This window comes from Mustela nivalis (assembly GCF_964662115.1).
Source record: "Mustela nivalis genome assembly, chromosome: 5".
In the NCBI taxonomy this organism is placed as follows: Eukaryota; Metazoa; Chordata; class Mammalia; order Carnivora; family Mustelidae; genus Mustela; species Mustela nivalis.
This window is the reverse complement of record NC_139024.1, coordinates 31,499,117-31,521,558: the sequence shown is the minus strand read 5'-3', so window position 1 is coordinate 31,521,558 and position 22,442 is coordinate 31,499,117. Positions and strand designations below refer to the sequence as shown.

At 43.6% G+C, this 22,442-nt stretch overlaps 1 protein-coding gene across 4 annotated transcripts in view; it reads right to left on the bottom strand.

The window, feature by feature from the left end:
* Positions 1–341: 341 nt before the first annotated feature.
* The window catches only part of FAXC (failed axon connections homolog, metaxin like GST domain containing), a 75,226-nt gene continuing 53,125 nt past the window's right edge, over positions 342–22,442 (bottom strand). For 3 of the 4 annotated variants that reach the window (XM_082731757.1, XM_082731756.1, XM_082731754.1), the window contains 3 exons: positions 17,315–17,431; positions 6,316–8,809; positions 342–3,580 (listed from right to left, as the gene is read on the bottom strand). In XM_082731757.1, the coding sequence (XP_082587883.1) occupies positions 8,520–8,809; positions 17,315–17,431 (407 nt within the window). In that variant the 3' untranslated portion in view covers positions 342–3,580; positions 6,316–8,519. Of the gene's footprint in view, positions 3,581–6,271; positions 8,810–17,314; positions 17,432–22,442 lie in introns of those variants that run through there. The other variant, XM_082731755.1, reaches the window with a different exon arrangement.

The window sequence follows — 22,442 nt, the reverse complement described above, 5'->3', positions numbered from 1 at the left end:
GGTCATGATCCTGGGGTCCCGGGATCGAGTCCTGCATCAAGCTCCTTGCTCAGCAGGAAGCCTGCTTCTCTCTCTGACTCTGCTTGCTTGTGCTCTCTCTCTCTCTTTCTGAGAAATAAATAAAATCTTTAAAAATAAAAAACGTTTGTTTGAAATTCTGATCCAAAAGTTATATGCCTAAAAAATTCATTACCTCTGTTTTAATCATACAAGAGCCTTACAAGGAAAAGATCTTCCCAAGCATCTAAAAGGCCACCACTTAACAGTGTTGGCTGCAAAAATTTCAGATTTTCCTCATGAGTGTAAAGTTTAAACGTTCAAATTTGCAAAAGAGAAGCAAATGGGAATAAAGACATTCACAGCAAGCTATTTCATAACCACGAGTTATCATTTACACATCAAATACATACGGCATTGAGACCAAATGTACAGAATTTCCACATTTATATACAGTAATCAACATAGTGCACAATTCAAATCTATCTTACAATCAAGTGTACAAGTTTAAATATGGCTTTATAAACTACTAACAATAACTGTGCTAACGTAACTTATAGGTCCAGAAACACTGGAATGCCACCTCCACATTGAGGCCCTTGTTCAGCAAGATGCCATCACTGTATTTGCAAAACAGATGGTGCAGGTTCAATGCTTCTAGGCCGCCTCCACCCATCAGCCCCCAAGTAGCTGAAATGTGGGTCTGAATGAGACCAACCTCAGTCCTTCCTGCCTCAGATATCTGGAAATAAATCCGTGCATCTTCTACACATTTGGAGACGTGGGGTTATAAACAAATAGAAGAGAGATATATAGTCAGTGAGACAATGATTACCAGGAATTATCGGAACATGCTTTTCAGATGGGTACCGAAATTCTCAAGCAATACATCCCACATTTGCATAATTTGTTTTTCTTCCCCTCTTTTCTTTTCTTATTTTGCTTAAATCCATGGACTGTGAAATCTTCCAGAAATTTTCGAAACATTCTAGATCAAGTGGTCCCAAAACCAGAATTAAAAATAGCTCTTTGCTATTCTCTTCCCCAACCAAAAATGCCCATTTTCAGTAAAAATAAATACACACATACATCCATTCCTTGACCTACGATCGTGCCTATTTTACATACGCTTTTCCACAAATGTTACACACACATTCCTTAATCAATTACAGCCTTCTAGGTGCTAGCCCTAAATACACCTTGCCCTGCTCCCTAAACTCTATTGAGTACAGGAGAATAGTCTTTGCAACGTTCTATGTTTGCCATGGTTTTTAATGTATGTATCAGTACAGCAGTGTGAGCAGTGTGTGTGTGTGTTTACAAATAAATATACCAAAGGGCAAGTTCAGAAAGTTTTACTGTGGGGTGAATGAGCACAAAGGTTTGGAGACCGCTACCTCAATGCAGATGATTTGGGGTGTCTCCCTCTAAAATACATCTATAAAACAAATATACATTACTTTGTACATTTTTTATTTATAAAATGGAAACCATATGCCACAAACCCTTTTGAGAAACTAGAAGGAAGTTCCAGAGTCAAAGGAACGGGGTGGGGGCCAGCTCTCTGCTCTTAGCTGTCCCCCAACTTCCCAGACTTGGCTTCAGGTGGGACAATCCCGGAGCTTGAGTGTATAAATTAAGACAAAGATCAATGCTACTTCAGTGCTCCCTGCACCATCTTTTGTGGTCTTTTGTATACCCACAAACAATCCTTCCCTACAAATTGCTTGTGTTTTCGATTTATGAGCCTGGATTTTGTACTGTGGCACTAACGCCACCACTGAGACAACTTTTGATGTGCCTGACACATTCTAACACAGCCATGCCACATGGCTGCCTGAAGCCGTCGCATCTGTCACCCTTTCCTCCTCTCCTCCCACTCCGCGAAATCCTAATACCACCAAGTGAAGAATTCGGACCCTCATCCTCCCCACCATGACCACCATCACCGCCGTGTGAGTCTTCGACACTCCGTGGGATGCACATCTCTGGGGAAAACACATGCTTACAAGAAGCATGATCCCGTGAGATGGATTACTTGAGGTAATCGTTTTGACAGGAGGAACAAAACATGTCACCCCGGCGGAAGCAGAGATTCCTCAAAAATTTGAGCACTGTTTTTAATCTTATTGCTGCAAGAGAATTCAGATACGATTTGCTTAAAGTAAAAATACAATCATCTGGACGTGGGTTGTGCACGAATAAGCCAAATGGGATCTCTTATCGAGAGAGAGAAGCAAACAGGGCACAACGCTTCCAGTTCTGAACAACTGTTAGAGGGAAGAGTCTACATTGCTCTTCTGTTCTGTTTTGTTTAAGAGGAAGGAGATGGTGAATATCCAAAGCATTTCTCTTTCCTAGCCCCCCACTGAACAACTGCATTCTCTCTGCTATCTGTTTAGCCACAGCCAATTAACATGGCAATTCAGGAGCTGAATCCTATTGTTTTTAAAGCCATAGGTAATTTTTAGAAAGCACTAAAGAAAGGAAAAGGTTTAACTATCATTGATAAATGAGTTGCTCTATTTCAACCACAAAGTAAAAAAAAAAAAAAAAAGTGTGCTTGCAAGGGTAGGGGCGGGGGAGAAGGGAATTAGTCATATTTAGCAATACTACTTTTTATAAAATTAGCCATTATCATAAATATATATTGCTCTGCTATTAGTGGATTGCTTCAAAATATTTAAAGCTGCAGTCAGGAACAACAATTTTTAAAAATCCAAGAAGGCCATCAAGTTCATTGCTGACATTATTTAATTACATAAGAACACTAAAGTCTCTACCAATCTCTTATTCTAGGTAACTTGTTTCTCCCACTAAAATGATCACGAGTGTTGGTGCTGGCTAGACCACACTCATAAGTTAGTTCATTATTGCAATGGGCCCCTCCATTTATCTAAAAGTTTTACAATTTGGGGCAATAATCTTCTTGAAATTTGAGCATCCCTCCTCGTCATAATCTAGCCAGCAACAGAAGTTTCAGAAAGCCTTGTTCTGGGGACAAGTTCCCCACCTTAGCAAGAGCCAGAATGCTTGAGGGGATCACATTGTCAGCCCCAAGAGAGCTGAGTCACTTTCCTTTAAGCGATTTTTCAATTTCCTCTGTAACTGTTGCTCAAGACCAAGGTTGATACATTACTCATTCCAGTTATCTTATCCTGAAGGTTAAGGAACCTTAAATAATTTTCAGACATTCTGTCAAGTCAGGGACTAAAAACCCAAGTTTCTGGTAAGGAATTCCAATGAAGAAAACATTCACGATGTGTTTGCATTTACTCCCGGCGCTGGCGAGAGCGCTCCAGGCAAGCGGGACCTCCTGTCGCACCCACCCAGGGGATCCTCTCAAACTTTGCCAAGCTTCTTCCAGACCGCTGGAAGCAACTGAACAAAGGTCGAGCACTCCACAATCATACATAATGGACGGCTGAACTTATTAAGGATGGGTTGCCGGAGTTCAGCGTTCAGACTTGGAAGTATTTGTCCTCAAATGTACTTTCATCGGTTCTTGTTCAACTTACACAGCCCTGCACATATGGAAGAGCAACGCATCTTGGATGATAGGAGCAATAAAAATCCCTTCACCCTGTAAAAAAAGAAAAAGACGACAACAGCGACACAGAAGAACCTGAGTAGTTATCTATCAACAAAGGCACCATCCTTTTATTGAATATACACTCAACAATTATCCTATGAATGAATGGATGGATGGATGGACGGATGAATACAGGAAAATGTGCTTGTGCAGACCTTTTCCTATAAGGAACAATTCAGCCTCTTCTCTCCGACCTGACCCCCCCACCCCCCGCGGGTCAGCCTACCCATGCAGAAGTGGTGGGCTCAAGAGCTGAGAGGAAGCTCACAGGGCCCTGAATTCATTCGGATAAACCAATATTTGGATGGTTTAAGGATAACTGACAAAAACAATAACAATAAAGCCTTGTCAGTTTCAGAATGCCAAATCTGTCAAAACAAAGCTATTTTCTCAATGAATGCAAGACACCTCTTCTCCCTTCCTTCCCTGTCACTCAACACACACGGCATGGATAGTAAGAAATTCTCTTGCATGCATGTCCCATACCAATTTTTCTCCTCTCTGAATAGGTCAAAGGCAAGAAAAGAATGAACACTAATCATGGGAACTTTTAAACGCTCTTTATACAGAAGGTTTCTTCAACTGGGGTCCGTGAGCGCCTCAGGAATCCGTGGATGATTTCAGGTCTCTAAATCTGCACTTCTGGGTAAAATTTTGTGTATTTTCATATATGTATTTTTCTGGTAAAAAGGCAGAGGGCTTTTATAGGATTCTCAGTGGCATCTCTGAGGTCAATTTAAAACCACTGCTTTTTAGCACGTGGCCTGCTTTTGGGTAGACCTTTCCCATGCAGCCATCAGGGAAGGAGATGATGGAAGCTGTGTTTCTAGAGGGAGGGGAGATTATAATGAGCTGAGAAGTCTTCTTGCAGAACGGAGGAAGCTGGGCCTTAAGAGGTGGGCATGAGTTGGGCCAGCGGACAGAAAGGGCAGGCGTTTCAGGAGAGAGGCTAGCATAAGCAGAGGCAGAGGGGGGAAATGAGGTATGTCTAGGCAATGGCAACCAATCCAACCTGGATGCACTGAATGGCTCACATGGAGGAGCTGTGGGAGACACCCCAGGGAAGAAGAAGAAGGAAGAGGGGAGGATACCAGGCCCCAGGGAGCGGCCCTCACCCTGAGGCAATATGGCACGCCCTCAGGGCCAGAGCTTTTTAAAAAAATTAGTGGTGATGGGTAGAACGGATCAGGGAAGTGACCAAGCATTTAAAAGAGGCTACCACAGAAGTCTAAGGAAAAGAGGATGACCTAACATGAGGGTGCCATGTCTGTTCTGTTCCCCACTCCATAGCCAGGGTGGATCCCAGGGCCAGGCCCAGGGTAGGTGCTCAGTAAACACACAGTGAGGGAGCATATGGGCATGCATTCTTAAAAGATAAATAACAAAGAATAAGGAGTCTTGGCTACTTGCTATCATTCGCACAGCCTAGCAGTACCTTGCAGAGTAAACCCTAACGAAAGATCGCTTAGGTTGGCCTGGACCGGACTGAATGGACATGGAGGACAAGAGCGGAAGACTCTAAGCACTCTTGGAGAGAGACTGGGGACAAGCTGGCTCCATGGGAACAGAGCAATTTCTCAGGGGACGTGGGTTTTCAAAGGAAACCAAGTCAAAATGGTGCCATGGCAAGAACCATCTAAGACCGGGCGAAAGACTTCGGTTCGGATCCTGCCCTGCAAATGAACACACGTGTGATGCGGGGCCAATAACAACCTCAAAGGCTCTCTTGTAAGGGGCTTCCTACAACCAACCCATGGCCCAGCCATACACTGCTTAATTCTACACTTTCTCTCAAATAATCTAGACAAGACCCATGAAGCTAAAATCCCTAGCTCTTCCTTTCCTTGAACACTACTTCAGGAATCCTATCCCAATACCTAATACCACAGCATACACAGGCAGGGTTCACTGGAGCGTCAGACTGTAGTTGTGATTCAAGTTCAAGTTGCTCTAAGTCTATAATCAGTCACCTGGGTAGCCCTTGGCCTCAGGAGCATCACTGTTCACAATTCGTTACATTACAACAACAAAATGGCAAACTCTGAAGATACGGTTTACCTCTGCATAAATTTATGTTGCCCTTATATCTACTCTGACATATGCAGATACTGTTGCTGCTCCTCAATCCTGATGAGTGGGGATGAGGGGCAAAGGGAGAGGGAGAGAGGGGAGAAATTTATTGGGATAAAAAAAGAACAGGTGGCTAGCGCGGGTCTTCTGCCCAACCTAGAACGTCTGTTAACATTGAAGATCACTTTCCTTAAGTTACTTTCCAGTAAAAAAAAAAAAAAAAAACAAAAACACAACTTGAACAAGTAAGCCAGATAACCAAAATGTCCCCTAATTTCTTGTTATTTTTTTCTTGTAAGTAGCACCTGTTCGCCATATTGGAGAACACTTCAGATCTGGGGAGCTTAGGAATGAAAAATAAAATCAAAATTAAAAAGATAAAATTAAAGCCCTCCCAATAAAGCCTACCCAGGTCATCCAAACCACACCGAAATGTTTGGCTACCCAGTCATGAGCTGTCAGGCTGGTACCCAAGACTCCAAGTGGTAACGTCCATTCAAGCCCCTGAGAGGCACCCGGATAGAATGACAATGAACATTGTCTCTCCATGTCTCTCCATCTCTCCAAGCAATGCACGATAAAAAAAAAAAAAAAAAAAAAAATGCAACTCTACACAATCATAGCTTAATCATTCTTGAAGTAAAGATACAACACACCTGGTGCTATAAAGTAAGAATAAATCATAGGCAAAATTCCAAACACAACTCTCTCCAGCTAAGAGTGGGGACAAGGCAACTCGGTCCTTGCATGGATGGGTCAACAGTCCATCTGTTTGTCGAATTCGCATTTCCAAGCCCAAAGTTTCCCTAGTCACACGGAACTACCACCAGCTGGCCTTGGAACACACTCATTAGAGACAGAAGCAGACAGTCCTCCCAAGTGACCCTGGAGATGAAACACGATCCTCCATTCATAGCTTCTGCACCACATTTTCATTAGGCACCAAACAGTCCTCTCCAAGATGAATGGTTTTAATAAGATACTAACAACCAGGTTTCCTGTGCAGTAAGAATGTCCAACTCAGGGCATCTCCTACACGGTTGCTTCAATGGTAAACAGCCTCAGCAACTCTCCCTCTTTACCTCTCAGTGGAATCCACAGCATTTTAGGATGTTTTTTGCAAAAGCCATATTCAAAGAGTCTTTATCAAGCAAAGAACATGAACATGTCCCAGCACATGTTGCTGTCTTTAAAGTAGTGTCTCTTGAGCCCCTCAACGCATAACCATCGCCCCGTGAGCCCGCTGTGATCAGAAGCAAAGCAGTTCTGGTTGCAGATGTGAATCTGAACACTGACTCTCCTGCCCAAATCCACGACCATTACCGCCACATCTTCACCCCCTATTTCACTGGAAAATGTTGTAAGTCACCAAAAATAATGTCTTCAGAGAAAGAGGGCCTTAGCAAACACAGTAACCCCAAGGGTCCCTGTGCTCCACGGGGAAGGAGAGGGAGCACAGGGAGGCTATGGGAAATCCTTAAGAAACATTAACGTTTGTCCCCGGCATTGCCTTCCTCTCGCAGGGCAATGGCTGAGAACACCGGAGAAGTTGCATTAGGAAAACTGCATAGAGTGTGCACTGCACGAAGTGCTTTGATGCCCGCGCCGTGATTCTCTTCACACTTCATCATTTCAGCACATCTCGCAAGGTCTGTTTTCAAAAAAGACATTACAAACTGGCAAGCATCTGCTTAGAAAAATCAGCCAAATCCTTTCCCCTCCACTTCCGTGAAATCCGTCATGTTCCTGAGCTTTACTCCCTTCAGATAAACCAAACACGGGCAACTTAACGCTCGGGAGTCAACAAAGGACAACACTCCAGCGTGCGTTCAGGCAACGAAAGAAGGACTTCTGCAGACACACAGAACTGAAGACTGTTTGCAGCTGTTGATGAGCTGTGAGGGCATGTTCAAGGTTCTCTCCGCCAAAGAGTTCGATTCAAGCAAGATCACAGGGAAGAACGAGGACCGAGTCCCAGCTGTGCCTCTGCACGTGTTTCGTCTGCTCGGCTCTGGCGAGTGACGGCGGCTGCTGCTGGCCGGACGTGGATCCTTTGCATCTCCGCAAGTCGGAAGCACAACCGAGAAGAAAAGGTGTTTACGTTGCAGCTCTTCCAAGAGGTTTCAAGCGCCGAATGTTACCCCATGAATCCTCACAACACCCCTGTGAGGTAGGTAGGTGGAGAGTAGTGTTATCCCCACCTTACAGGTGGAGGAAATGAGGCACACGAGAATTAAGGGACTTGCCCGAAATCACACAGCTAGTCACTGGCAGGACTGAGAAGAAAACTTATACTGATTAGCACCTAGCACAGTGCTTTGCACGTAGTAGGTGTTCACTGAATATCTAGGGATTTTATTTGAATTATCGCAACATACAATATACACACATAAAATACAAGCAGCCACCATAGAACCCTTGTCTCCTACATGTCTCCTGATGACTTCTCGGGTTCCTTCGAACCCACGTGAAGCAAGGAAGGGCGCTCGAGAGTCCGTCTCACAGCTAAGCCCTCGGGCTGAAGGGGATCTACGGAATCGGGATCCACAGACGACCTGTTCTTGCCCCTGCTCTGCCACAGGATGTTAGTTTTCTAATGAAAACAAAAATGGATTTCAGGAACCATGCTGACATTTTTTGTTTGTTGTTTGGTTTTTTGCCTGTTTTAAACGGAGCCATCTTAATGGTTCTGTGTTTCGTTTGTACAAAAAGAAATAAGGCTGCTATCGTCCAGTTAGCTTGTGAGAAGCGTGCCACGCACGAGGGTCTCCTCCCAGCTGAGCTGGATTTCTACCTGGGAAACTGGTAGACCCCCCAGGAAGTGGCAGCTCGGGCAGAAGACGGTCAGCGAGGCTGAACATCACTTGCACTGTTCGTGGTCTGTGTAGTCATCCATGTCCACGTCGGAATCAAAGAGCGAGTGTCCAGTGAAATCCGTGTCTGGGGTTCTGGAAAAACTGTTCTCTGCTCCCTCATCTTCAAAGGTCTCTGTCCTTGAGTAAAAGCTGAAATCCAACAAGGGCGTGTGGGTTTTGCTGCCTTCGCTGCTCTCCTCAGACTCGTAGATGGTGTTGTCGTCATCGTGGTGCCACTCGGGCCAGAATTTCCTCCTTATCCTCTCACAGTACATGGCCAGGTTGATCAGTTCACCTGTTGGGGGGAAAGGGGTGAGGAAAGTCAGGGTTAATTCTCAAAGGCAGCAGTCTACCAGTTAGCCACTTGGCGTGGGGAATTCATTGGGAAGAATACGGTGGGGGAGACATTCACAATATTTTTCCACAGAGGGACCATCGGATATTTAGGTTTTCATGCGTGTAAGAAGAAAGGTAAGCAGGAAAAGTCAAATTCGTGAGTGGGCTGAGTGAGACTAAGGAGGAAGTCCTATGGTGGGTAGTTTATCCAAAGTGGCAGCTAAACAACCCTCATTTGGCCGTGTCAAGCATTTTATTATTTTATGTTTGGTTATCAAGAGAACTGGTGCTTTGCCTGGTTCATATTTGAATTAAAATATAGCCCATGGAAATACACCAACTATTAGTTGGATTAAGTCAGTCAGAAATAATCATTCGTTCCACAAATATTTGTAGTGTTATTTAGGACTGCGTACTATGTCACATAGTTGGAAAAAGTTATGTTAAGATGTAAATAATCCTAAATAAAATGGATAACTCAGAATTCTCTGTGGATGAGCGTACCCACAGGCACATTTAGTAAAACAGGTTTTTAAATATTTTTTTAAATAAAATGGAACAGCTATACCCAAAATTAAGTTCCCACTCGGTCACTGGGCTACTTCTTTTCATGTGAATCAAAGGAACACTTTTGTTAAGTCACTAAAATTGTCCAAGCGTTCGTCTGAAACACAACACAGAATAGGACATTCATTTCCTAACTCCTGATGAAAAAAGCAAGAGTGAGTTTTTGCCTTTGATCCACCAGATGGCAGCATTGCTTACAAACACATAATTAGTCACTATCCTTTTCTGGATTTCCTAGCCCTAAGAATATTCTTTGGATGTTTGTTTTTTAAAAATTATATAAACATCTCATTATACAGGTAATCCAATGTTTCACTGCTGAAATTAGAAAATAATGGATACACCAAAAATAAAAGAATTACCAATAATCACAACTGTAATAACATTTTTATGTTCTTTCAGAAATGTATAGACATATATATGCTTACATATATTTATACTTGCTATTTAAGCATTTACTATATATTCTGTTTCTTATGCTACTTTTACCCCCTTAAGAACCTGTAGTAAAAAACTTTCTATTTCACACTATTACCTGATGACTGCACAGTAGCTCATTATTTAGATGTACCATTGTTTATTTTGTTTTTACCATACCCCCTTTATGGCCATATAGGTTGTTTCTGTATTAATGGGTCTATTGATTATAGCCTTCAACTACTCTATTTTCTATCAAAGAAGATAAGACATTCTCATTTTGGAAAGTGAGAACCCTGTATATAAAAACGGCATAAATAGATAAGGGAGAAAACATAAGGCTCCTATAATCTCATCAATCCCAGGTCATCACAATGAACATTTTGGTGGAATTTATTTCAGCATATTTTCTATTTATTTGTCATTATTACCACTTCCTGTTACTTTGCATAACATTATTATACACATTTTCCAACGGAAATTTTTCAAAACTTGATGGCCGCTCTGCTTAAGTAAGCATGCTGCCTATAAAACATGAAGAAGCGATTCCCCTACTCCATGAGCCCTACAAACTGGTGGGCTGATATCGCTTCCAGGGCACTATTTTCAGTTGCCTCAGGTCATAACAGCTCCCCCCATACTAAGAGTCCATTCTGACTGCCCCCTACTCAAGGAATTTACATACACGCCCAGGAGCCAGAAGCCAAGGAGCCACCATCAGTGCTCCCTGAAAAGACGCAGACAAACCCTCCCCTTAGATTCTCCCTCAGGGAAGCAGTCAGGAAACACCTCCCTGGGTACAGCTGCCAGTCCCAGCTAACCAAGACTTGGACAAAGCTGTGGAGGCCCCAGCAGGGTTTGGCCAGCGGGATGGGGGGTGGGGGGCAGGCCTTGGAGTGGGAGGAAGTGATCAAAGATGGACTATGGTCACTTCACAGTTGGGTCTGGAGAGAGCTGTGTTTGCCTCAATCAAGACCATTCGCTCCGAGCTGTTTAGCAAGCAGCTAGAAAGTCAAAATCTATTCACGGTATCCACAGGATCTACACCGTATATGGTTCTAGGCGCTTCTCCTGTGGCTGTTTTTTCTACAGCCTGTTGCTTCACTTTTCTTCCAGGAGGGCTGCCCTGCCTTTGTCCTGTGTGACATGAATTCCCCTTCAGCATGCAATAATAAAAGTTAATAAAAATAATAACAGCAAACATGGATATAGTCTCTACTGTGTACCAGGCACTGGTTTGAAGGACTTTAATCATCTGTTGAAATAGTATTTGCAATAATCCTATGAAGCAGAAACTATTATTATCCCCATCTGTCATGGGAACATGGAAGCAACAAAGAGGTTAATTAACTTGCCTAAGGTCACATAGCTAGAAAGCTCCGTGCCCTTCACCATGAATCTATTCTCTCCCCCCCACACATACAGCCTGGTTTGGGAATTAATAGCTTCACACTCGTGTCCCAGAAGCTTTTTCTGTAATTCTTCCTGGGGTTTTAAGAATTATGAGGGACGGGTACTGCCCCTCAAAGATAATGAGTTGTCAAGAAGTGATCATTCCATCATGGAGTCCAGAAAGGGACTGCTTTTGATAAGCAAAAACTGGGAGCCCACATACCCATCCTCAAATCCCACCACTGATAAAAACAGTGGGATGGGGGCGCCTGGGTGGCTCAGTGGGTTAAGCCGCTGCCTTCGGCTCAGGTCGTGATCTCAGGGTCCTGAGATCGAGCCCCGCATCGGGCTCTCTGCTCAGCGGGGAGCCTGCTTCCCCCTCTCTCTCTGCCTGCCTCTCTGCCTACTGGTGATCTCTCTCTGTCAAGTAAATAAATAAAATCTTTAAAAAAAAAAAAAAAACAGTGGGATGAAAAATGAAATGCTATGGCTGAGTTCTACCCCAACTGACTTCACCAATCCCTTCTGTCCCTGGATTCTCCAGCAGCTGACCCACTCACCATGCTACCGGACAAAAGAAAAGAAAAAGTTGGCAGTAGAAATTGTGTGTGTGTGTGTGTGTGTGTGTGTGTGTGTGTGTGTGAGAGAGAGAGAGAGAGAGAGAGATGCCTGTGTTAATATAAATGCCTACATTGAAGGTGTGAACCTTGTGAAATAATAGAAAAACTGCATTTTTTTCAAAGTATACCTAATAATGAGATAACAAGGTCACACCAAAAAAAATGGTAAAAATTAAAGTCTGGTAATCTCCAACGTGGAGGGTGAGGCATTGTAACTACATGTCTGGTGGAATTATAAATTTCTATAACCTTTTTTTTGGATAGTAATCCAGTGCCATCTGTTGAAATGTTAACTGTACCTATATGTTGGCCCAGAACTCCACTTTTATGTCTCTATTATACTAAGATAAAAACCCCGGTATGTAAAGATGTATGTATATGCATGTCAACAGCATTGTGTCAGTAAAAAATAAGGAAGAAAAGAAAGATGAAAATGACCTGAATGTCTATCAATAGGGATTGATAGAATAAATTACAGTGCATCAATCCTATATATTTTGTAGTTGTTAAAAAGGTATGGCATTCTATTAAATGAAAAGAGCAAGTTATAAAAGTAATGTATAGAATGCAATTCCATTGTTTAAAAATAGTTTTAAAAAAACCCAAAACTATTATATACATGTATGTAAACTTACATATGAAAAAGAAAGGCAGAAAAAGATTTATTCCAAATTCTTAATATTGATTATTCCATGGGGGGGAATATTAGACATGGATAAGGGGAAGTCATAAATCTTTTAAAATATTCCTATTAATCCAAGTTATTTTGACAACCATTGTATTTTTAAAACTAAAGTTCCAATAAGGTACATTAGTGAAGTACTAATGAGTGACTGGTGATATGCTTGGGTGGCTTGAGAGGCCATTTATCAGAAAGCCAAATGGTCCTCGACCCAGAGGTCACTCCCAAAAAGAATTTAAGAGCTTTTCTCTTAGAGGTCCTCCAAATGGAAATATTCCCTAATGCTCTTTGAAAAAAAGTGATTAATTTTTTATCTATCTATCTATCTATCTATCTATCTATTTATTTTGCATCACTGCAATTTCTCTAATGTTCAAAAACATTTTGGGGTACCTGGGTGGCTCAGTGGGTTAAAGCCTCTGCCTTCGGCTCAGGTCGTGATCCCAGAGTGCTGGGATGGAGCCCACATCGGGTTCTCTGCTCAGCGGGGAGCCTGCTTCCCCCTCCCTCTCTCTCTGCCTGCCTCTCTGTCTACTTGTGATCTTCATCTGTCAAATAAATAAATAAAATCTTAAAAAAAAAAATGTTTTGTACAATTTGACACTGAAAACGTTGTCTACCAGCCCTAGAACCCAGGACTCTGTTTCTCCCAGCTGCCAACTGTGTGCAGCAGGAATGAGCGTGAGGGAGAAGTGCGGGGTGGGGGTTGGGGGGGGAGCCAGCAGGTCCCAGCAGCACCTGTCCAGCCCTCAGGCATTAACCAGCAAGTATTTGGAAAACATGGGGCTGGCACCCCCACACGCTTATTACAGGCATTTCCTCGGCACCCCCCACTACTGCAGACCTGTGTGAAGGGCTGACCTCATGGAGAGCCCTGCTTGCTCTCTTCGGCATTCTGTCACAGGGCAGGGAGGGCACAGAGCATATCCTCCTCAGAAAAGTTTGAAATAAATTTGAATGATGTGATGAAGACACCACCTTCCCCTCAACTCCTTGAAGCTAAAGGGGAGGGGCACCTGGGTGGCTTAGCAGTTAAGCACCTGCCTTTGGCTCAGGTCATGATCCTGGGGTCCTCGGATCAAGCCCCGCACTGGGCTCCCAGGTCGGTGAGCCTGCTTCTCCCTCTCCCTCTGCCTGCTGCTCCCCTTACCTGTGTTTTCTCTCTCTTTCTGTCAAATAAATAAATAAAATCTTAAAAAAAAAAAATAGAAAGCAATTTAGCTATACAGACCAAGAGCTTAGACCTTTTGAGATAGAAATTCCTCAACTAGAAATTTGGCTTAAGGAAATAACCAGAGATAAGCAAGAATATATTTTTATACAATATTCACTAGAGAATATTAGTTTAAAAATTATGTGAAACAAGAACAAGTCCAGAAAGAAAATATTAATCACATCGATTACAATGTAGCCAGGGCATAGGATATTATCTAACTACTACATATGTTGCTTTAAAGCATATTTAACAACAAGGGAAATGGCCATGATACATAGTTAATTAAAACTACAGGTTTATAAGTGTATCAACATCATGATCCCAATTTTTCTAAAATATACACATACATGTACTTGATGAAAGATGAGGACACCAACCACAATATTAACAGTAGTTCTCTGTAAGTGACAGGGGGCACAAGTTCTATTTTTTAATTTTTCTATCTTTTCTAAATTTTCTCCAGCAAGGAAATATTTCATGTATCTACATCTATAATACACAAACACATACTAAGTATATTTTAAGAACGGCTTAATATTCAAAGTCTGTCCTCTTACTCCCTTAAATTAAGGAAAATTTCTCAATATTTTCGATGGTTCTGCTACACTATGTGGCTAGATACTGTAACTAATATCTAGGACCAAAAGCGAATATTATACACACACACCCACACTCACACATGTGGCAAGGCCAACAGTGCTTTGGATGTTCCAAAGCTAAGGCAGAAAACTGCCTGATCCAAGCTTTGATGCTCCTAGATTGTGCCAGTTCGGAAGCACACAGGTGCTTCGTTGTTCCTGCTTCCCCTTCCTCTTGTTACTTCTTGGGCAAGTCTCCACCATAGAAAGAGCAAAGGTGGAGGAAGAAGTAGAAACCAAAGTAGTGGCTTGCCTTAGCAGCTGCCATCAGAAGGTTTGGAAGGCCATGCAACCAATGACCAAAATGGGATTTAGAGACCCTCTGTGGACTTTAACGATTCGTGCTACTCCCGGTTCCCAGGGAGAGCTGGAAGCTTCTAACTTGTTTAAGAACCAAAATACACACAGCTACGTGCCAAAGTCCCTCACACATGGTGGTGTCAGATTCTCCCAAGTGTGTGGATCTTGGGTGAAACTCAAAATTGATCCTCCAAAAAGGCTGACCCATTTCTTTAAAAAGGACACTAAATGTCTCGAGTCCTTCCAGGAAGTAAAAGTGAAAAAGGACAAGTCATAAATAATTTAACAGAAGATGTTTCATTCCTGCAAGAAGGGATTCTATAGAATTTGATAGTTCTAGTCATAATGGATAATACCCAAATGCTTCTGACTAATAACAGATGACGTCAGCTGGGTATGTTCATGCATGTGGGCGTGTGTATACAACTGAGTGTGTATGGGGTATGTGTGTATAGAAGTATGTAAGTAGATGTGGCAGTGTGTGTGCTTGTTGGTGAGTAAGAGTGGTGGCAGGAAATAGGAAGTAACAGGAATAGAATGTGGATATACAACGTGAACTAAAGGGAACCAATATATCTTAGATGATTAAAATGAAGAGAAAGTATTTTAAATGCTACAAACATCACCAATAAGGTAACATATTTGATTTACTAACTTCTAACACATTGCAAGACAAGGAACATCTCTGTGCTGATCACATAGGAAATTAAATATCCGTCCATACTATCCCTAGCCTCACCCAGCCGAAGTTCTGGAAGACCTTCAGTCAATGCCTGCTCTATTCCAGCCAAGTCTGGTAATGTATCTGGAGACATCCTCACCAATGGGAGGATCTGGAGAATGACTTCTCCTGTCCTTTACCTGGCCTGAGCTTCTGGGCATGTACATGAATCACACACACACAGAGCTACAGCCTTCCCCAATCTTCCTATACACCCACCTGTGACCACCACAGGTGAGTGTTCACCTGCCTCAGTTTCTTGTCTGATTCTGCCTTGCTTGGTTCTGACCATCCATCCAGCAACATTAAAAACATGCTCTGCACTATTCACTGGTGACCTCGTCTACAACCCCAGCCTTCTCAGCTGGGGCATAAATACCTTGGTCAACTCTGTCACTCCCCTTCCCAAACCCAAATACTGAACTTTGATCCCTGTATCAGCAGCCCCCAGGTACCTGCTCAGGTACTTCTTCAAATTGGAGATGACTCAGGGCACCTGGGTGGCTCATTCGGTTTAAGTATCTGCCTTCAGCTCAGGGCATGATCCCAGAGTCCTGGGATAGAGCCCTGCATCAGGCTCCCTGCTCAGCGGGGAGTCTGCTTCTCCCTCTCCCTCTTCCCTTCCTTCCCACCCCTGCTCCTGCTCTCTCTCTCTCTCTCTCAAATAGGTAAAATCTTTAAAAAAAAAAAAAAATTGGAGCGGACTCCAAACAGTTCCCATTCTCGAAAGGAAGCCTCTCCCAGAGGCCCAGCTTTCATGTGCGTCCCACCTGTTCAGTCTGCTCCCCGACACACACATACACCAAGATCTGGTCTTTTGATACCAACCCACATTGAGCTTACTGTCCCTGCCCCTCGCCTACTTGAATTCAACTCTTGGCTTACCACCCCCCACACATATTCATTCATCCCCTAGGTCTGGTCCCATTCATCCGCACTTCTACCCGCCCTCCCCAGTCCGTAATGTAACTGTGGCAGGCCTTACAGCCAAAATATACAACAATTACTACTACTAATAATAATAATAACATTTTATATGGTATCACACTATAAAACATTTGCGGACATTTCCCCTATTTTTCATAATCTTGAACTTCCTAGCTCTACTACTCTCAATGTATGATCTACAGATACCCACTGGAACAGGAGGAAAGAATGTACTCAAATGATGTAGAAACGTATGTACCTATACCTACACGTGAAATATGTAACACCAGTTCAGACTCAAAAGCAGCATCGGGATGGGCGGTGAGTCCATCAGCCCCAGCCCACCATGTTTACTGCCGTACTCCGTAGAACGGAAAGTGGTGAGGCTCGGCACCAATGTCCCACAGAAATTAAGGAAGACCAACAAAATAAGGGCACGAGGTGGAATCCCAGCCCTGTTATCAACAAGTGTTAAGTCCACTGTGTAAGGAGCTGGTGTAATACACAGTACAATTTGCATCAACTTTGTTGAGAACATGGTCTAGGCAAGATGGCAGGTGAAGGTCTGGTCTTCCTTCAACCCCTACACATCCTGAGCATAATAAACTGACCTGGGGCACCTGGGTGGCTCAGTCATTAAGTGTCTGCCTTTGGCTCGGGTAATGATCCCAGGATCCTGGGATCGAGCCCCATATCTGGTTCCCTGCTCAGGGGGAAGCCTGCTTCTCCCTCACCTACTCCCCCTGTTTGTGTTCCCTCTCTCACTGTCTCTCTCTCTCTCTGCCAATAAATAAATAGAACCTTTAAAAATAACAATAATAATAAAAAATTAAATAAACTGACCCCAGCCCTGGACACCAGAGCCTGGTGTCTCCAAAAAGCACAGTCAAGTTCACAGGCATAGACCTAGAATTCTCCATTGTGTTACCCGTACCCTTCACCCCACAGCAATTCCTAAAGCCTGAAGAGGTTTGTAGGGCTTGCCTTTGATCAGCCGCTCAGGTCTTGTCCCAGGTAAGGTCCACATTGCCTGTGCCAAGTGTCCAAAGACAGTGGCGTCCAGAGTAGAAAGCTTGGGCCCCATGATGTACTTCTTGTCACCTGCAGCAGACAGATCAGAGAGGTCACTGGGCTGGCCTGCACTGCCCCACGTGGTCACCGTGGCATTTGGCGCACTCAAATTATAGGTTCATTTAACTCTTGTCAAAAGCTTTGCAGAGTCAAAATGCACGTACCCCCTTTTTCTTTAAAAAAAAAACAAGAAGAAGAAGAAGAAGAAGCAAAAATGAAACAAATTAATTCTGTGATGGACCAATCCATACAGTAGCAAAACAGGGAAGTAACTGGGAACATATCAAGAAAAGCACATAAGGGAGGAAGGTTCATGGGGAAAGGGAGATCTTATCACCCACAGACCTCTGGAGGTAGCTCCTTGTCTCAAACTCAAGGAACTAAAACTTGAGATGCTTGAGAACGCCTGGAAATATGCTTAACCCATCTCAAAGGTAACCCACAACCAGCACACCAACGTCAGCACCTATTTTATTAAATTAATACATGTCCTCAGAAGAACTCAAGAAGCCTGGGCTGCACAGCAAGGTTTTCCGTGCTGTTCCACGGTCTTGGCAAAGCTCTCAGCACTGAGCACCAGCTCCCATGAGAAGGACTACAGAAAGAAAAACTATGGAATTACAGGCCCAGCCCTGAGATCGGGCTCACACACAACGAGGTGTCACACCCCTGCTCCCAGTCTCTCCTTTTCCATCACTGCTGAGCCAGCTCAGTCTTCATCAGCTGGACCATCTCCTCCGACCTGTTACAATTGTCCCAGGTCGTGTGCAGAGCCACCGACAGGCGCTGTAGCAAACGAAGGCCACACAGGCAGAACTGGATCCACCTCATTCACATCCTGGCAGCACCGTGATTCACTGTGGGAGCCTGCTCGGTACTAACCCTCTCCGAGCCTCAGTTTGCCTATCTGGAAAATGGGGATGATAGTAACACTCATTGTCTAGGGTGACTATCAGAATGAATGGCATCATGCACAAGGAGCACTTAGCGCCCTATGTCAGTACCTCAAGCATTAGCTTTCATGAGCGCAGCCCCTGTTCCTCCAGCCCATTCCGTTCCCCACCTAACTTAAATCACACAAAGTCCTCTCTTCACCACGTCACTCCCCTTCACAAACACTGTCAATGGGCTATGAAATGGGTTATGAAATAAAGTCCAAACTTGGAATTCAAGGCTCATTAGGCTCTGCCTCCAACCCAGGTTCCAGTTTTCTCTGCCGCTCCTCCCTCCTTCTAGCAAACCTGGGCAACGCTGCCCATTCCCCAGCACACTCCATGCTTCCTAAGGACGCATCTTTGCCCACGCTGTGCCCACCCCTGTCCCTGCCCCCCACAACCTGTATGCGCTCCCCACTTCTCTCCATCTGGTAAATTCTATCCATGCTTCAAGGTCCAGCACAAGCCTCCTTCCAAAGCTTCCTCTGTCTATTCTATCCGGTGCTAACAGGAGTCTTCAGTGCAGCCAGCCCTGTGTTCAAATGCTGCGGTTACACATAAACCTTGTAAGGCCTTTTACACCTACCAACCTTAATTTCTTGAGCCATAAAATGGGAGGAATTGCTGGTTGTTTAGGCGAATAAGGGAGATGACTGGAGGTGAGCACACAGCAGAGAGGTCTCGCCTCTGCTCGCCCACTCTTTCGAGTGACATTTCTTCCATACTGTGCTACGTGCTGCTTGGGTTTTGCTTGTTTGTTTGTGCATTTTATCTTTCCAACTAAATGGTAAGTTTTTTGAGAGTGAGAATAAGTTCTTATTTTTATTAAACAGACGCTAATGCAATGTTTACTACATACCAGGTATCGTTCTAAATGCTGCAGCCATTTCACTGTTTTTGAGGGGCACACTGATAAAATCAAGTATCTGATGCCTGCCTATAAATGAGCTAGAAGGAGAAATGGCTGGAGTAGGGAATGAGAGCTAACAGACCGACACAGTAAGATACAAGCATACGGAAATGTATCAGATCAACATTTGTTCCCCTTAAACTTACATAATGTTTTATGGCAATTATATCCAATTTTAAAAATGAGTTGAAAACAACAAAAAAATAACAAATGGAGCTGGAGATTATCTTTAAAAAGATCGCTTCTACTCTATATTCCACAGGGATCAAGGAATACCCCACAATATCCTGAACCTAACCAAACTGTCTATTCCGGTGGGGACAAGCAAGTGGTCCACCCCTTGACGAAAGTAGCAAAGCAAACCCGGGTGAATCATCTGTTCTCAAGAGTGTCAGTTATTTTCCTGGGGCACCTGGATGGCTCAGTTGTTTGCGTCCACCCCTGGTTTCAGGTCAGGTCATAGTCTCAAGGTTGTGAGACTGAGCCCCACCTTGGGCTCTGTGAGCAGAATCTGTTCAAGAGTCTCTCTCTGGGGCACCTGGGTGGCTCAGTCCGTTAAGCATCTGCCTTTGGCTCGGGTCATGATCCCAAGGTCCTTGGATTGAGCCCCGAGTCAGGCTCCCTGCTCGTCAGGGAGTCTGCTTCTCTCTCTCCCTCAGCCCCTCTCCCTACTTGTGCACCTGCACACATGCTCACTCTCTCTAATAAATAAAATCTTTAAAAAAATTTTTTTCTCTCTCCTGTCTCCCTCCCTGTCAGCCCACCACTCTCTACTCTCTCTCTCTCTCTAAAAAAATAAAATCCTAAATTTAAAAAAAAGTGTCAGTTATTGCTTAATGCAACCCTGCTGGCTCCATGCCCTGGCCTTAGTGCTGGTATTAGTAATGCAGGTTGGCCAAGGGACCCCGACCCTGAGCTCTCATGCCACCCTGCGTGGGCAGGAGGGGCGTGCCCACCAGTGATCCGATAGGATGGTGCCAGGGCTCAGCCCAGTCGAGGCCCAAATGTTCAGAAGCCACAACGCAGAAGCCATGAGACAGTTGGAGGCACAACTGTGAAAAGGACCACACACTGTTTAAAGAGAAGAAAAGCAAGACAGAGGACAGCTGTAGGGGCTTCCTGCTCAAAAGAAAAAAAAAAAAAAAGAAAAAGAAAAAAAAGAAAATGTTGCTCTCCTTAATTTGATTTTTTTTTTTTTTTTGACAGAGAGAAACCACAAGTAGACAGAGAGGCAGGCAGAGAGAGAGAGAGAGGGAAGCAGGCTCCCTGCTGAGCAGAGAGCCCCATGCGGGACTTGATCCCAGGACCCTGAGATCATGACCTGAGCCAAAGGCAGCGGCTCAACCCACTGAGCCACCCAGGCGCCCCTTTAATTTGATTTTTAAAAAGAGAGAGAGAAAGAGGGATTGTCTAAGGAAAATGCCAGAATGAAGTGTGTAAATCGAGAGCTGTTGTAGAACCCAAAGACTTTGGAGGCAAGAGGGAAAAAAAAAACATGGATAAAACAGAACAAAACAAAAACTTGGGAACCTAAAAAGAGAGCACCTAGACCTTGATAAAAAAAAAAAAATAATTAAAAAAATGTAATCATTTGGGGACACCTGGGTGGCTCATTGGATTAAGCATTTGTCCTCAGCTCAGGTCATGATCCCAGGGTCTTGGGATGAGTTCCGCATCGGGCTCCCTTAAGCCTCTGTCTTTGGCTCAGGTCATGATCTCAGGGTCCTGGGATCGAGCCCCGCATCGAGATCTCTGCTTGGCAGGGAGCCTGCTTCTCTCTCTCTCTCTGCCTACTTGTGATCTCTCTCTCTGTCAAATAAATAAATAAAATGTTTAAAAGAAAAAAAAAAGTGGGGGGGGGGGGAGTCTGCTTCTCCCTCTGCCCTTCTCCCTGCTTGTGCTCTCTCTCTCTCTGACAAATGAATAAAATCCTAAAAAAAAAAAAAAAAAAAAAAAAAAAGTAATCATTTGAATACATACATCAACTATGCATACAGTATCTAACCTGAATTTCCCAGTTGGCATCAGAACATCAACACCGAAAAGTCATGGATTTAGTTAGCAACAGAACTGGGCCAAGAAGGCTGGCTCCCAGGTCTTCAGACCTCCGGCCGCAGGCTCCTTGTTCTGTGTAAATGGGCCCCACAGGTCATCATCTCAGAGGTTAACACCCCCGGAGGGTTGAGCTATAATCATTTACCAAAAACACTGCTTTAGAGAGGGAGAAGTACAGAAAACAGGAAAAAAAAAGAAAGAAAAAGAGTCTGGGGTTTTTTAAAGGTGCTTCCAAAAAAACTGATAGAATTTAGCATTTGTGGAAAATGTTGAATGGTAGAATCAAAGTCACACACACACCAATAATAAATTTAAAAAATATCAAAGTATTTTTTAAATTTATTAAATTTTAAAAGTTTACTGTTACTGTAAAAATGTACTGTTACTGAAAAGTGCTCAAGTACCAAATGGCAGAAAGCTTTTTAAAAACCTGATCTTGAAACTTACAGAAAAGCTACAAAAATAACAGAGCTCCTGTGTACCCCTCAGCTGGCTTCGGCCAATATCAATATCTTAGACTATCACAGTCCAAGTATCAAAACTAAAAAATTAACATTAATGCACTATTAACTGCACTATAGACTCCATTCACATTTTATTCATTTTTCAATAATACCCTTTTGTGTTGCAGGAGCCAGTATAGGATCCCACACTGCTTGTACGTGTCCTTACTCCCTCCTCCAATCCACAAACACCCCAGTCTCTCCTTGTCTTGCATAACCCTGAGACTTATAAAGAATACTGGCCAGTTATTTTGTACAACGTTCATCAATTTGAGTTCACCTACGGTTTTTCATGATTAGATCAGGTCACGTATTTTTGCCAAGAATCCCATGGAAGTCAATGTCACCTTCTGTGTTGGCTACTTTTATGCGTCCATGTGACTGGGTTGTGGAGTGCTTATTTGGCCAAACATAATTCTGGGTGTCTTTGTGAGAGTGTTTTGGATGAGGTTAACATTTAAGTGGCAGACTAAGTATCGCAGATTACCCTCTCTGGTGTGGGTGGGCCTCATCCAATCAGTTGAAGGCCTTTTAAAAGAGCGGGGGGTGTGGGTTGCTGATTCTCCCCAGGAAGAATTCCTAAGAATTCTCCTAAGGGAGAAATCCTTTTGCCTTCAAAAGGGAACATGGGGTTTTTC